The sequence below is a fragment of the Crinia signifera genome, chromosome 2 (assembly GCF_055691185.1).
Source record: "Crinia signifera chromosome 2, ASM5569118v1, whole genome shotgun sequence".
Lineage (NCBI taxonomy): Eukaryota > Metazoa > Chordata > Amphibia > Anura > Myobatrachidae > Crinia > Crinia signifera.
The window spans coordinates 226432089-226447727 of NC_139218.1; the positions used below are offsets into that span (position 1 = coordinate 226432089).

A 15639-nucleotide genomic window follows, 5' to 3' on the forward strand; every position below is an offset into this window, starting at 1 on the left:
TTCATAATAATACAATACTTAAATCAAAAATGAATATATAAAGAAAAGAAATACATTACAAATCATTAAAAATATTCAAAGAGATATATAAACACATAACAGCGTTTATTAGAGGAATGGCATCATTGATAGCAGTAATAGAAACTACTCTGACAGAGGAATGAGTATGTCTAATTTACCACCCATTGGTTGTATAGGGAGCTATGGCTCAGTAAGTAGGGAAACGGCCTTAGGACTAAACGGGTACCAGGGCAACACTGGTTCGAGTCTGGCCAGAGACAGAACCCCAACAATTGTTATTATATTTATATTCAGATGATTTTAAATTTTTTCTTTTTTATATATAATACAGTGTCCCATTATAAATTTGAAGATTATACTGACTCATTCCTCCTTAGAGTACAAAGCATGTTATCACACACTGATATTTATATGAGAAAATTAGCCAGAGATGGGCCAATAATATAGGAAATAATAATAATATAATATATATTCTACTGGAATAGGACATAATAATATTCGATTAAGAAAAATTTCTTTTTATTTATTTAATAAATTTGATAATACTAAAGATAAATATAAAAAATTAATTAAAAATTATATGTACTTGAAAATAAATGAAAATAATATTATAGAAAAATAAATATAATGCATGACAATTAAAAATAACAATAACAATGAAAATAAAATTTTAATAATAATAAACAGTAGTAGTTAACAAAAAAAGGGGGGGGGAGGGGGAAGGGGGAAGGTGAGGAGGAGACCTCGTTCTACTTTGTATCCGATATATTTTATAATAATAATAAAGAAAATAAAAAAGAAATGATAAAGAAATATAACCAATGGCCCCATAATGTAAACGTATGTGAGTCTTTGTTTATGTATACATAAAGGACCCCCACATTGGGTACCTCTCACTTCTTTACCTCCCACTCTATTTTATCCTAATGGGTCAGATCACTCAAACTTCTTATTTATCTCTATCATGTCAGAAGAATCCCATTTAAAATACATTGTTCAGTTCAATATTTTCGTTTAGGCCAACAGGGTGCAAGGTGTTTAGAGCAAAGATCCAATATGCTTCCTTTTTGCAAAGGAGGTTGAATCTGTCTCCACCTCTGGGTGTAATATTAATTCTTTCTATACCTTGTATTTTTAGACAATTCTCATTCCCTTGATGTTTATTTTTAATGTGTCGGGATAAGCTATGGGTTGTAACTCCTTTTATCACGTTTCTCCTATGTTCTAGGAATCTAGTGTTTAAGGAGCGAGTTGTTCGGCCAACGTATTGTGCTCCGCAATCACATGTGATTAAATATATGACAAATGTTGATGAGCAATCTATGTGATTATCAATCACATAGGATGTTTTGGTTGATGTAGATATGAAGTGAGTGCTGGGTTTCAAAAATTTACAAGTGATACATTTAGATCTTGGGCATTGGAAACAACCTTTCTTTATTGTACCAAGGGTTTTTTTGATTGTATTGGGGAAGTGACTCGGGGCAAGGGCATTTTTTAAAGTCAGATTTTTTCTGAAGACTATTTTTGGATAGTTTTCTAATGTTTCTTGTAAAAATCTGTCGTTCTTAAGAATTTCATGATTTTTGGTAATGATATTTTTAAGTTGTCTAGAGTGGGTGTTGTATTTAGAAACAAAAATGGGTGTAGAATTTTCCGCAAAGACCAAATTCTTAGATGTCTTTCTGTCTCTAGTTTTATTGAGGATGGAAACCTGTGTTTGGGTCATTGCTTCTTTTTGGGCCTCTTCAAGTAACTGTTTTGGGTAACCTGACTCAAGGAAGGCTATGGTTAGATCATCAGCCTGTTTAATAAAATCGCTTTCTTCTGAGCAGTTACGCCTAATTCTTAAATACTGGCTTTTAGGAATATTATTGATCCAGGGGCGGTGATGACTGCTGGTGAAGTTTAAGAAATTCTGACAATCTACATCTTTTTTATATGATATTGTACGGATGTTGTTATCTTCAGCCGAGAGTGCGATGTCCAAGAAGGTAATTTCTTTGGGGTGTATAGTGCTCGTGAAGGTTAAACCATATTGATTGGTGTTAAGAAATGAAACAAATTTTTGTGCTGAAAGTGTATCCCCTTTCCAAACAAAAAATAAATCATCAATGTACCGCCCATAGTACACCAAATTCGCCCCATATGGGCCGTCCCAGATCAACTCCTCCTCTAGGCGGCCCATATACAGATTGGCGAAACTTGGGGCGAATTTGGTGCCCATGGCGGTACCGAGAGTCTGTAAATAATAAACACCATTAAACGTGAAGTAATTGTGTGAAAGAATGAAGTGTATGGAATTAATAAGAAAATCACATGTGGTGTCACTGAGGGCATCATCAGATGATAAATAGTGTCTTGCAGATTCAATCCCACCACTGTGGGGGATGTTGCTGTAAAGTGATTCAACGTCACAGGTCAAAAATAAATAATCGTGACTCCACATTACATCTCCAATCCTACTTAGAAATTGGGTGGTGTCCTTGATGTATGACCTCAGTGACACCACATATTTTTGTAAGTGTGTGTCAACATAAGCTGATAAATTAGATGTGAGGGACCCAACACCAGAAATAATGGGACGACCAGGTGGTGATGTGATGGATTTGTGAATTTTTGGTAAATGATAATAAGTGGGAGTGACCGGGAAAGGGTTGTGTAAAAAAAGAAACTCCTTCTTGTTGATCGCACCCCCGGCTAATGCATTATCCAACATATGTTTAAGTTTTTTGGAATAATAGGGGGTGGGGTCTTGTTTGAGAATTTGATAAAAAAATTTATTATCAAGTTGTCTTAAAGCCTCAATTAGGTAGTCCTTTTTATCTTGAATTACGGTCCCCCCCCCTTTATCAGCTGTTTTGATAATAATGGAATCATCTTCCATTAAGCTCTTTAGAGCTGCTCTCTCGTTCGGATGTAGATTGTCATATTTAGATTTCGTTTTTTTGTCATTGGCTTTTTCACATATTATACTGAAATCTCTAAGGGTTGTGGAATAAAATGCTTCAATGCAGCCATCTTTCTGTTGGATAGGATAAAATTCAGATTTTTTCTTTAGTTTATTGATATTTGTTGTATTTATGTCAAAAAAAGGTATTGTGGATGAGTCCTCACTGCTCTCTTCTCTGAGGTCTTCTAATATGGAGATCATTCTCCTATCATCTCCATCAAGAGTGATGGGAATGGTCTCAACATTCAACTCTCTCGATCTATTTAAAGTAAAATGTCTCTGTCGACATAGATCGCGGGTGTAGCGATTTAGTTCGACATATAAATCAAAAAGTTGTGGTGGTTTTGCTGGTGCGAACTTAAGCCCCTTGGATATAATAGCCTTTTCACTCTCTGTTAAAGTTTTGGAGGAAAGATTGAAGAGGCCCTTATTTCTCATTCTTTTCTTGTGATTTTGGATTGATTTCTTAATCCCTCCTCTGGTTCCTCTTGTTCTAAACTTTTTCGTTTTGGTGACTCCACGTTTAGTGGTTCGTACCGATTCTGAGTTCTCCACAGTGGGAAAAGATCTTTCCCTAAAAAACTGACCTGGGAAGGTGCATTGGGGTTTCTGTTCATATTGGAATGGTGTTTAGGTATAGCACCTTCTGCACCATAGTCTGACACTCGGTTAGGGGGATTAATTGCTGTTCTCGAATTATCTGATCTATTTAAAATGTGGTTATTAGATCTATTGTAGGAGTTTTTCCTACCTCTTGTGTACCCATTGTGGTTATTTTCATAGTTATTAACCCTAGGGCTCCTATTTTCGCCATTTTGATATCTGGAATTACTCCTATTCCTGTTCTGAAACCTGCCTCTATTGGGGGATGGTTGGTATGAATCTGACCTGTTTGGGAATCTATCTCTGTTAGGAGAGGGGTGGTAGATATTTGATCTATTTTGTGTGGAATTAGGGTTCTTAAATTTCCTATTATACGTCCTAACTTGATTGCTTTGATAATCTACCAAATCTCTAGACAATTTTCCATTTTTTGAATTAATCAAAAACTACTCATATTCATCAATTTTTTGATTCAATCTTGTGTCTAGATCAGAAAAATCTGAACAGGATTTGAATGCTTTCAGTTGGGTTTGTATCAAACTGATCTCTGTTGCTGCTTCAGTGACTTTAGTGTCTCTGTAAGTGATCAGTAATTTAATTAAATTAAAAGAACATTCATCCAATGTATCATTCCATTTGGAAGTTAGTTCGGAAATTTCTTGAAAAGAGCAGGTTTTGAAAAATCGTAATCCTCTTGGGATCATTTTATTTTCTATGTATTTCGTGAGCAACATTTTATCCAGCCAATGTCTGGTTTCATTTTTTAAAACTGTTTCCAGTTTATTAAACAAATGAATCATTTCTGATGAGGTGGTGTTACTTTGGGTGTTCTCTCCAATATTAACATTACCCAATAATTGGTTACGTCTAAGATTCCTAGAGTTGCTATCAAGGGATGCCATTCCTTAAAAAGAATTTACAGTAAACCGTAAAGTATATAGCGCCTATAGACAATGCTTTGAACAATGTATTAAATCAAACAATCAATTAAATAAACTGATTAATCGCTGCCCAAATAAATACCAGAAGAAAGCAGTAAAAACATAAAAAGAATATAATCGGGCGCGATCTTTTTTAATAAATCCACTACTCAGTGTATATATATGTACATATACATGCACACATATATACACAAATACATACACACAAAAAAAGGGGGGGAACAAATCTGGTAAGTTTAGATAATGGCCGCTCCCAGAGACAATTCTGGAAATTGTCAATAAAAATAGTAGAATAAATGATCTAAATCAGTAAATATAACAATGATTTAAATTAATAGAAGATGTTTAGAGAGCGCCACACAATTTTTGAAAAATTACCTAATTGAGGCTTTAAGACAACTTGATAATAATTTTTTTTATCAAATTCTCAAACAAGACCCCACCCCCTATTATTCCAAAAAACTTAAACATATGTTGGATAATGCATTAGCCGGGGGTGCGATCAACAAGAAGGAGTTTCTTTTTTTACACAACCCTTTCCCGGTCACTCCCACTTATTATCATTTACCAAAAATTCACAAATCCATCACATCACCACCTGGTCGTCCCATTATTTCTGGTGTTGGGTCCCTCACATCTAATTTATCAGCTTATGTTGACACACACTTACAAAAATATGTGGTGTCACTGAGGTCATACATCAAGGACACCACCCAATTTCTAAGTAGGATTGGAGATGTAATGTGGAGTCACGATTATTTATTTTTGACCTGTGACGTTGAATCACTTTACAGCAACATCCCCCACAGTGGTGGGATTGAATCTGCAAGACACTATTTATCATCTGATGATGCCCTCAGTGACACCACATGTGATTTTCTTATTAATTCCATACACTTCATTCTTTCACACAATTACTTCACGTTTAATGGTGTTTATTATTTACAGACTCTCGGTACCGCCATGGGCACCAAATTCGCCCCAAGTTTCGCCAATCTGTATATGGGCCGCCTAGAGGAGGAGTTGATCTGGGACGGCCCATATGGGGCGAATTTGGTGTACTATGGGCGGTACATTGATGATTTATTTTTTGTTTGGAAAGGGGATACACTTTCAGCACAAAAATTTGTTTCATTTCTTAACACCAATCAATATGGTTTAACCTTCAAGAGCACTATACACCCCAAAGAAATTACCTTCTTGGACATCGCACTCTCGGCTGAAGATAACAACATCCGTACAATATCATATAAAAAAGATGTAGATTGTCAGAATTTCTTAAACTTCACCAGCAGTCATCACCGCCCCTGGATCAATAATATTCCTAAAAGCCAGTATTTAAGAATTAGGCGTAACTGCTCAGAAGAAAGCGATTTTATTAAACAGGCTGATGATCTAACCATAGCCTTCCTTGAGTCAGGTTACCCAAAACAGTTACTTGAAGAGGCCCAAAAAGAAGCAATGACCCAAACACAGGTTTCCATCCTCAATAAAACTAGAGACAGAAAGACATCTAAGAATTTGGTCTTTGCGGAAAATTCTACACCCATTTTTGTTTCTAAATACAACACCCACTCTAGACAACTTAAAAATATCATTACCAAAAATCATGAAATTCTTAAGAACGACAGATTTTTACAAGAAACATTAGAAAACTATCCAAAAATAGTCTTCAGAAAAAATCTGACTTTAAAAAATGCCCTTGCCCCGAGTCACTTCCCCAATACAATCAAAAAAACCCTTGGTACAATAAAGAAAGGTTGTTTCCAATGCCCAAGATCTAAATGTATCACTTGTAAATTTTTGAAACCCAGCACTCACTTCATATCTACATCAACCAAAACATCCTATGTGATTGATAATCACATAGATTGCTCATCAACATTTGTCATATATTTAATCACATGTGATTGCGGAGCACAATACGTTGGCCGAACAACTCGCTCCTTAAACACTAGATTCCTAGAACATAGGAGAAACGTGATAAAAGGAGTTACAACCCATAGCTTATCCCGACACATTAAAAATAAACATCAAGGGAATGAGAATTGTCTAAAAATACAAGGTATAGAAAGAATTAATATTACACCCAGAGGTGGAGACAGATTCAACCTCCTTTGCAAAAAGGAAGCATATTGGATCTTTGCTCTAAACACCTTGCACCCTGTTGGCCTAAACGAAAATATTGAACTGAACAATGTATTTTAAATGGGATTCTTCTGACATGATAGAGATAAATAAGAAGTTTGAGTGATCTGACCCATTAGGATAAAATAGAGTGGGAGGTAAAGAAGTGAGAGGTACCCAATGTGGGGGTCCTTTATGTATACATAAACAAAGACTCACATACGTTTACATTATGGGGCCATTGGTTATATTTCTTTATCATTTCTTTTTTATTTTCTTTATTATTATTATAAAATATATCGGATACAAAGTAGAACGAGGTCTCCTCCTCACCTTCCCCCTTCCCCCTCCCCCCCCCCTTTTTTTGTTAACTACTACTGTTTATTATTATTAAAATTTTATTTTCATTGTTATTGTTATTTTTAATTGTCATGCATTATATTTATTTTTCTATAATATTATTTTCATTTATTTTCAAGTACATATAATTTTTAATTAATTTTTTATATTTATCTTTAGTATTATCAAATTTATTAAATAAATAAAAAGAAATTTTTCTTAATCGAATATTATTATGTCCTATTCCAGTAGAATATATATTATATTATTATTATTTCCTATATTATTGGCCCATCTCTGGCTAATTTTCTCATATAAATATCAGTGTGTGATAACATGCTTTGTACTCTAAGGAGGAATGAGTCAGTATAATCTTCAAATTTATAATGGGACACTGTATTATATATAAAAAAGAAAAAATTTAAAATCATCTGAATATAAATATAATAACAATTGTTGGGGTTCTGTCTCTGGCCAGACTCGAACCAGTGTTGCCCTGGTACCCGTTTAGTCCTAAGGCCGTTTCCCTACTTACTGAGCCATAGCTCCCTATACAACCAATGGGTGGTAAATTAGACATACTCATTCCTCTGTCAGAGTAGTTTCTATTACTGCTATCAATGATGCCATTCCTCTAATAAACGCTGTTATGTGTTTATATATCTCTTTGAATATTTTTAATGATTTGTAATGTATTTCTTTTCTTTATATATTCATTTTTGATTTAAGTATTGTATTATTATGAATCTATACCGAGCTCCACTACCGCTGCTACTTTTTGTTAACTCTAAATAGAGTTGAATGCACACCTGCAATTATTCAATCAATTTGAGCAATTAAGCTATCCCATTGGCTACTATGCATTTAAAAACCGGGGTTTTCACTCCAGGAGTATACCACAATCCTTCTGAAGAAACCGCCATTATCGTCTGCGGAGAAACGCGTCAAGGACTGTCACTTTGTGACCCATACCTATCCAGAGCCCTCACTCATCACATCTTGATTTCCCTGAGAACGACTGCATCCTCTATAACGCACAGCTGCCACCTACTCAAAGTGTCTGCAAGCCGTTTAACACTGGAGAAGAAGGTCCTGTCACAAACATCAACAGGTCAGTGAGGCTTGCTCCCCGCTCTACCCACAACAGAGGCTCGCCACATACAGCTAGAGCCTAAGCGGGTCGTAGCGAGCTCACCTATTTGAAAACCTTTCTTCTGCGGCAAAAAAGTATATTTCACATTCACATACAGAGGAACATTGCAGCCAATATATTGTACAGTCTGTACCTCATGGTGATTAGACACCTATCCAACTCTCAGGGTGTCCTGTTATTTTCACCAATCAAAGTTTTAAAGTTCTTTTGGCACTGACAAAAATTGCCATACACGTATCTTCTAAAAAGAAATTTGGAGGACTATTTTTTTCAATTAATACACACACCCTGGTGCGCACAGGGTTGTGTGTCTAAGAAAATTTGAAATCTCATTATATATTCCTAAATTGAGTGATTTGGAGCCGGATACTATTAATTATATCTTGGTCATTTATTGTGACTTTTTTATACAGTATGAGTTATTTCTAATTGTGTATTTTTATATTTATTTTTATATGTATTTTTTATAATAAACTGTAATCAATTTTTCAAAAATTGTGTGGCGCTCTCTAAACATCTTCTATTAATTTAAATCATTGTTATATTTACTGATTTAGATCATTTATTCTACTATTTTTATTGACAATTTCCAGAATTGTCTCTGGGAGCGGCCATTATCTAAACTTACCAGATTTGTTCCCCCCCTTTTTTTGTGTGTATGTATTTGTGTATATATGTGTGCATGTATATGTACATATATATACACTGAGTAGTGGATTTATTAAAAAAGATCGCGCCCGATTATATTCTTTTTATGTTTTTACTGCTTTGGTATAATACTCATGGTAGAATGTCCTACCCTAGGACATGCCATCAAAACTTGCACCAGCCCTATAGCAGATACAGTTTCTCCCTCTGAGTATGGTCTAAGTAAAAAACTCCCTCTCCCCCCACCGGCTAATGCACTTACCCTAGTTCTTGATATTAGCCATGCAGGTACTAGGAGAGGGGTCTCTGGCTGACCAGCTGCTGCAATGCCCAGTATACAGTACCAGACTGCAGCACTATGGGAACATCAGCTGCCCCATGCATAAAGAGCTTACCTCAGTGCCCGGGCTGATGGCTGGCTGCTGCTCCCTTTTGCCACCACCACCCTTCTCCGGTGGAGCTGCCCCAGCGGCTTGCCATGACTTCAGCTATGGATTACAGAGGCGAGACGCGGTAGTCCACATTGGTGGTGCCGGAGAGCAGGTACACAAGATGGGGGGCAATCACTGGGACCCGGCGACAGGAGGGGAAGGCGCTAGGGAGCCCGGCAGGGAGCAGACATTGTTTATGTTAGGGTTTTGGGTGTGAAAACCCTAACATAAACAATGTCTGCTCCCTGCCGGGAGGAGGTTTTGGGTGTGAACCCACAGCCGGGACCGCTGTTTAGAATGGCCACGGCGACACCTACTGTACATTAACTCTGTTGACCTCCTCAGACAGATGACCGTAGTCAGGTGGTAACTAGGCTTCTCCTGTAGTTGCCGCATTCGAAGGAGCGAGTTAGGCCCTCTCCAACCAGATCTACGCGGTGACAAGCCTATGGCGACAATCAGAGGTAGAAACAAGAGGAGGTCTAGCTAACTGGCGCTATCTAAGAGTAGCACCCTGTCTAGCGGCACCAGGCCAAGGGCGGGGAGTGCGACCCAGTCGCAGACACCGGAAGCAACAGAGCCTCCAACTTAAAACATGCCAAAGTAAATAATGAGTACACAAACACACGGTACCACAAAACAAGCATATGCCCACTACCGTGGGCCTCTCCACACCTGGAAGAACCGGACCAAGGGAAATATAAAGTAACAAAGGAAACAGGGCCGCTTGCCCACAAGTGAATAACAAATGGAATATGGCAGCTTGCCAGAACTAGAACAGAACCAGGCTCCACTGGAGCACTTATATGACCTGAACTGGACACACAGCGACAGGACCACGACACCCAGCTGCACCAGATGGAAGAGTGCAGGCTGGGAACGCTTGGCAGGACTGGACAAGACAGGAACACTGACCAGGACAGGACCAGGGCAAGACCAGGACAAGACCAGGACACACTGCAATGAAGCAATGAACTGTCAGATGACCAGCAGGAAGCAAAGGACTGCAGCTACCTGCAACAGGAACAGGAAACTATCACCAGCCGGGCAGTGCTGGGGAGAATGCCTGAAGAAGGGCTCAGGTGATCAAAACACCTGTGAAAGATCCAACCCAGCTCCCATGCTGGGATAACAAGATCATTAACTTCCAGGCTTGTGCATAAATCAGCTCACATAACATTGAGCTGCAATGGCACAGACTACCCCGGAGGCCACCAGAGAGTCAAATACCAGGCAAAAACAACAGAACTGACAAGACAGAAATGAGCCATAATAAATGGCTCCTAACAGTTTACATGAGGTAAGTGTGTGCATGGCTGTGGAGCAGCGCTCAAATAATGGGAGGGGACTTGGCCTCTGACCAATTAGCCGCTGAGCCCGTGGTCACAGACCCTGCCCCATTCATTAACCGCTTGTAGAACAAATCCTACGGCCGCGAGCCCGGTAGTCAATAGGTTAATGAGAAGGCGGGTCATTATGTGATGTTACTCACTCTGGTGCTATATACTGTAGTATGAGGGAGGATGGCGGAGGGGGGAGGAGGAGGGAGGATCATGTCGCCCGTAATAGGTGTCGACCCTGCGTGACAAATACAGCCCTGACGGTTATCTCCCAGGACCACCAAGTAAAATCCACACTCTCAGAATCATGCACAGTGCTTAAAATATCAGTACTTAAAACTTTAAACAATCAGGCCCTATGTTAGATAGGATATATAGCTTGATAGGGAATTATTCCTTTATGTCAATTTGTTTATCTCACTAGTAAGAACTCTGCTTAGCGAGCAGGTCTTGTCTGAATCAGGCCCATAGATCTGTAAATGGAGGAAACATGTGCTGTCTCAGAGTTGGTAATTATCTGTATGGCCTTTTGGCTAAGATCAAGTGTAGTATCTGTTCTTATCAGTGGGGGCGGACTGGCCCCTGGCAGAGGAATAGAGAAAGGCTGGACTGAGTAACTGCTCTAATGGGTGGATGGTATAGGACGACCCCTCATGCTCGGGGCAGGGAAAAGTCTGGCTGAGTACCTTCACCCTTGCCAGATGGTGGAGGTGTTGTTTCCGTAATTTCACTGGTAAGAGAGATGAGAGACACTGGGCCAAGTAGGTGGCTCTCTTGATGGGGTTTGTAGCCCCTGAAGGATGAGACAGCGAAAGGCGCATTCTAGTATCCATTTCCAAGGAGCGGGGAAATGCTGGGACTGAGCAGATTGCTCCCATTCCAGAGGTTCATAGCCTCTGATTGGGAGTAATCAAAAAGCCCAGCTTAGTACCCTAACCTTGGGATGCAAGAAAACACTGGGACTGAGTAGATTGCTCTCCCGAAGGGGCCTCAACCCTCAGGTGAGTCCAGTGGAGTATCCATTCCCATGCCAGGGGTTGGAAAACACCCTAGATGGAGCAGAGAAACACTTGGTCAGATGCTGATTGGCTGGCTGCCTGGAGCCCGAGCTTGCACTGTGCCCCTGGGGAAACTCTGGCGTGCCTGAACCCTGCACTGTTGGACCTTGGGGCACCATGCACTAGTATGGCACCTGCACTGCGCACTCTCCCTTTAGGTTAGCGCTGCACATCCTCACCCTAGGCAGTGTGTACGACCCTTATGGGCTACCCACTACCATGTACCAAAGCTCTCTCATTTTGGGGAGAGCTGCTACCCTTAGCCACAAGGCAGAGGGAAGCCTACTGAGGGTCTCTCCAAACTTCGGTGTGGAGAACCCACCTGCCCTAACCCTTCTGGGGGTTGAGGGAAGAGGGTATCTCTAAGCTTTGGCGAGGAGGTCCCACCGATCCCTATTTTCCCCTCTTTTTCCCCTTCGGGAGAGGGTCCACTGCACTGGGTGTTGGAGCACCACTCGGGCTCCAGAAAAGAAAGGGAAAAAATATATCTGTACTCTTTATATAATGAGAAATAAGCATTGTATGCACAGATACTGTATATATAATGACTTTAAAAACAGACAACTACAGCACCAATGTTCCATAACATTTCTTAGTTATAGTAATCATAAATAAAAGTCTGTACATGCAAGAAAAATCTAATGCTATAAATGAACAAGACAATGGGTCAGATATTCTATACATTGCAAGCTTGTGAGCAGGCCTTTCCGACCATTTTGTCTGTCTAGAATTACCCAGTTTGTTTTATCACTATTTCCTATTGTTGAAGCTGTAACAGTATTTACTACGCTATATAAAAAATGATTAACTATTAGTATCATTCTTCTTCATGAATACTCTTCCACAGAGAAGAAGCGGACATGGTCAATAAATGCTATTTTCTTACCTCAGTTAAGCCTGCTGTTTACAGAACGTGATTATTGTTCAATTATATACATTTTTTAAGCATTGTGCCTGGACATTCCTTGTTTGCTACTAGCCCTGACCAACCGCTTGCCTGGTGATTACACTTTTTATTATTATTCTATGCCAGTGAAGCTCCAAGTTTGTTGTTTTCTCCTGATTAGCTCTATGGGAAAGGCTGCTTGCTATAGGCTAAGTGACTGCCCCCAGACATAGCCAGCCCTATGTTATAAAGTACTTAAGCTTTTATTATCTTTTCCATTTTGTTCAGTCAATTATAAGCAGATTCCCCCACCAGCCCCATGTAATTGGTAGTGTCAGTATTGACCCATCTAGTCAAATGAAAATAACCAGCCCAACTGTTGTACTGAAGACTGACGCTTCTAGATGTCAGTGACAGATTGGATGTGAGGCGCTGTACTGTGACATCAAACCACTATGCCACACCCTCAGCCTGTCACTGACAAAGTAAAGTAGATAGAAATGAAAATCTATATGAGTGAAATGGATTTTGAAAGTAAGTAAATTTATCCCACTGAGAATTGGTAACTCATTTCTATTTCAAATTGTAACAAAACCATTTTACATTTGTTATTTTACAATTTATAAACAAAACAGATGTATTGCAACTAGCAAAGCTTGAAAGTGGGGGAAAAGGAGAAATATGGGAAATACTGTATGGAACATACATTGTATCAACTTTAAATTTGCAGTGTGTACTATGGTTTTGGTCAGTATAACAACTTCTCTACATAAGTGCACCATAAAGCTAGAAATGCCATGCAAAAAAACACACCATGCCAAGTAAACAGTGTTGCAAAACCTCAGTAGCGCACGCAGGAGGGGGGGTCCGAGTACCTAGAACAACCCCCCATCCCCCCGATGGAGCAGTGGAGTTTATGACACGGAGACAACTTAGGGCCTTATTTTGGTTCATTCTTTCTGACAAAATCCTTCTTAGATGGACAAAACCATGTGCACTGCAGGGGGGGCAGATGTAACATAGAACACACAGAATTAGATTTGGGTGAGTAATTTTGTTTCTGTGCAGGGAAAATACTGACTGCTTTATTTTTACACTGCAATATAGATCTCACTTTGAAGTAAAACCCCACCCAAATCTAATTCTCTCTGCACATGTTACATCTGCCCCACCTGCAGTGCACATGGTTTTGCCCATCTAAGAAGGATTTTGTCAGAAAGAATGAACCAAAATAAGGCCCTTAGTCTTCATCTCTACTATGACAGCCTCAGTGACAATTGGGGCTGCCAGCACAAAGAGCACTGCTTGGCAGAGCTCTCTGTGCTTTGAAATGCACAGCGACAGAAGCCTGGCTGAGGGGGCTGCTCGCAATAAGAAAGTACCGGAAGCCCAGGCACTTGCCTGCACCATGTAGGGCCACCGAGAGGGGTAAGCGAGTGGGCTTGCTGGAGGGGCCCGGCGGTGGCCCTGGTTTGATCCCCCCTCCCAGGCAGCAGCAGCACACACCTAAAGCATGTACTGTGCTGACAGCAAGCTCAGCGTGAGGCTCAGCGTAGGTGTGTGCTGTTGCTGCTAATGGTTTTTTTTTCACTCTTTTCCTGTTAAAATTTGTGGGAATGGCCTAATCGAGGCGGTGGCCACACCTCTCCTGATTAGGCCACACCCCAAAATTTTACCGGTGCCTGGCATATCTTTTAGCGGCTCTGGCACCACGCTCCAGTCTATCACCTGCAGGGCTGACAACTTCTCTACAAAGAGTGACCATGTTTTATTCTGCAGTGCCCCAAGCTCCACCTCCATGTTTTCCCTGCCAGAAGAGACTTCAGGGGACAGACACTACGAGTGCCACTCAATGTGATGGCTGCACGACCAGGAAAATCTTGCAGCAGCAGCTGACATCAGGTTCCCTGCTCTATCTATGTACTGTGATATCACTGTCTACTGTTTATTGTTATTGCTTATTTGTATTAAATTTATAAAACATACAGTATAGTTGTGGTTTTTTTAAGGTATTCTATGGTGGCCAATCCTAGGAAACGCTGGGAGTTCAAAACGCAGTGTAAATGGGGCAAATCCCGGATCCAAGCCGTGTTCCAAATACCGGTATCAGGGCCAGATGCTCTAAGCTCCAAAAGTGATAAAACGGAGAGTGGTAAACAGCCAACCAATCAGCTCCTACCTGCCATATTACAAACTGTGTTTGAAAAATGTCAGACAGGAGCTGATTGGCTGGTTGTTTATCACTCTCCATTTTATCAATTTTGAAGCTTAGTGCATCTGGCCCTCAGTGTGTATGCACCTTTATAGTAACAGTAGCAGAATATTATTCTGTGCAGCACCCAGTAGTATAACTAGAGTATCAAAGATCATATACTGTACTGTATTCACAGGACACATAGATTGACCACAAAAAGGATAACTAAAAGTAAGAAAATGTAGATGATATAAAGGAAGCATTTGGGAACTTCCAGAAAAGGGTACTATTTTTCAGTGTGGTATGATTGGGAAATTCAATTCATAAAATGTCACTATGATTTTACCTCATGATGATCCCTATTGAGTGGCCATTAAACAATAAAATCTATAATTATGCAATGTTTACTTATTCCTAAAGTGGACATATATATACAACAAACTTAATAATCTTACCTGCCTCCTCTCTTCTCATGACAGATACAATTTCTACAAACAAAAATAAATAAAGTATTTAAATGATTTCAGTTCATACAAATACAATTCAGGCAAACTTTTTAAATTATTAGAAATTATATTCAATCGAATGGAATGTATATATTGATCCAAATGGATATATATATATATATATATATATATATATATATATATATATATATATATAAATTTTGCGGAGACGTATCCCTCACAGACCCTAGATGACTACTTCTAGTCTTGCACTGTGAATGTATGGTGCTAGATACTATATCTTTGAAATTCAGCCAGGTGCAGGCATTCCAAAAACTAGTCTAGCCTCAATTCCTTGCCAGTTTCTTTTAGCTGTACACTATTGTGCAACCTGTGTTCCTGTGTGTTTCCTGAAGCTGTTATTGTATGATTTGTTTCTGTATCTTCTCATCTGCTGTCTCTGGTTTCCGGTCCTGGCAGCATGTTCAGAATCTCTACT

The 15639-nt window shown here is 39.4% G+C and overlaps 1 protein-coding gene and 1 pseudogene across 2 annotated transcripts in view; one reads left to right on the top strand and one right to left on the bottom strand.

Moving 5' to 3' along the window:
* SSC4D (scavenger receptor cysteine rich family member with 4 domains) overlaps positions 1 to 15639 on the bottom strand; it is a 105989-nt gene that overhangs the window by 24436 nt on the left and 65914 nt on the right. For both annotated transcript variants that reach the window (XM_083171161.1, XM_083171162.1), the window contains one exon: positions 15150 to 15182. In XM_083171161.1, coding sequence (XP_083027287.1) covers positions 15150 to 15182 — 33 coding nt within the window. The remainder of the gene's footprint in view (positions 1 to 15149; positions 15183 to 15639) is intronic.
* Positions 11066 to 11209, top strand: LOC146060914 (U2 spliceosomal RNA; annotated as a pseudogene).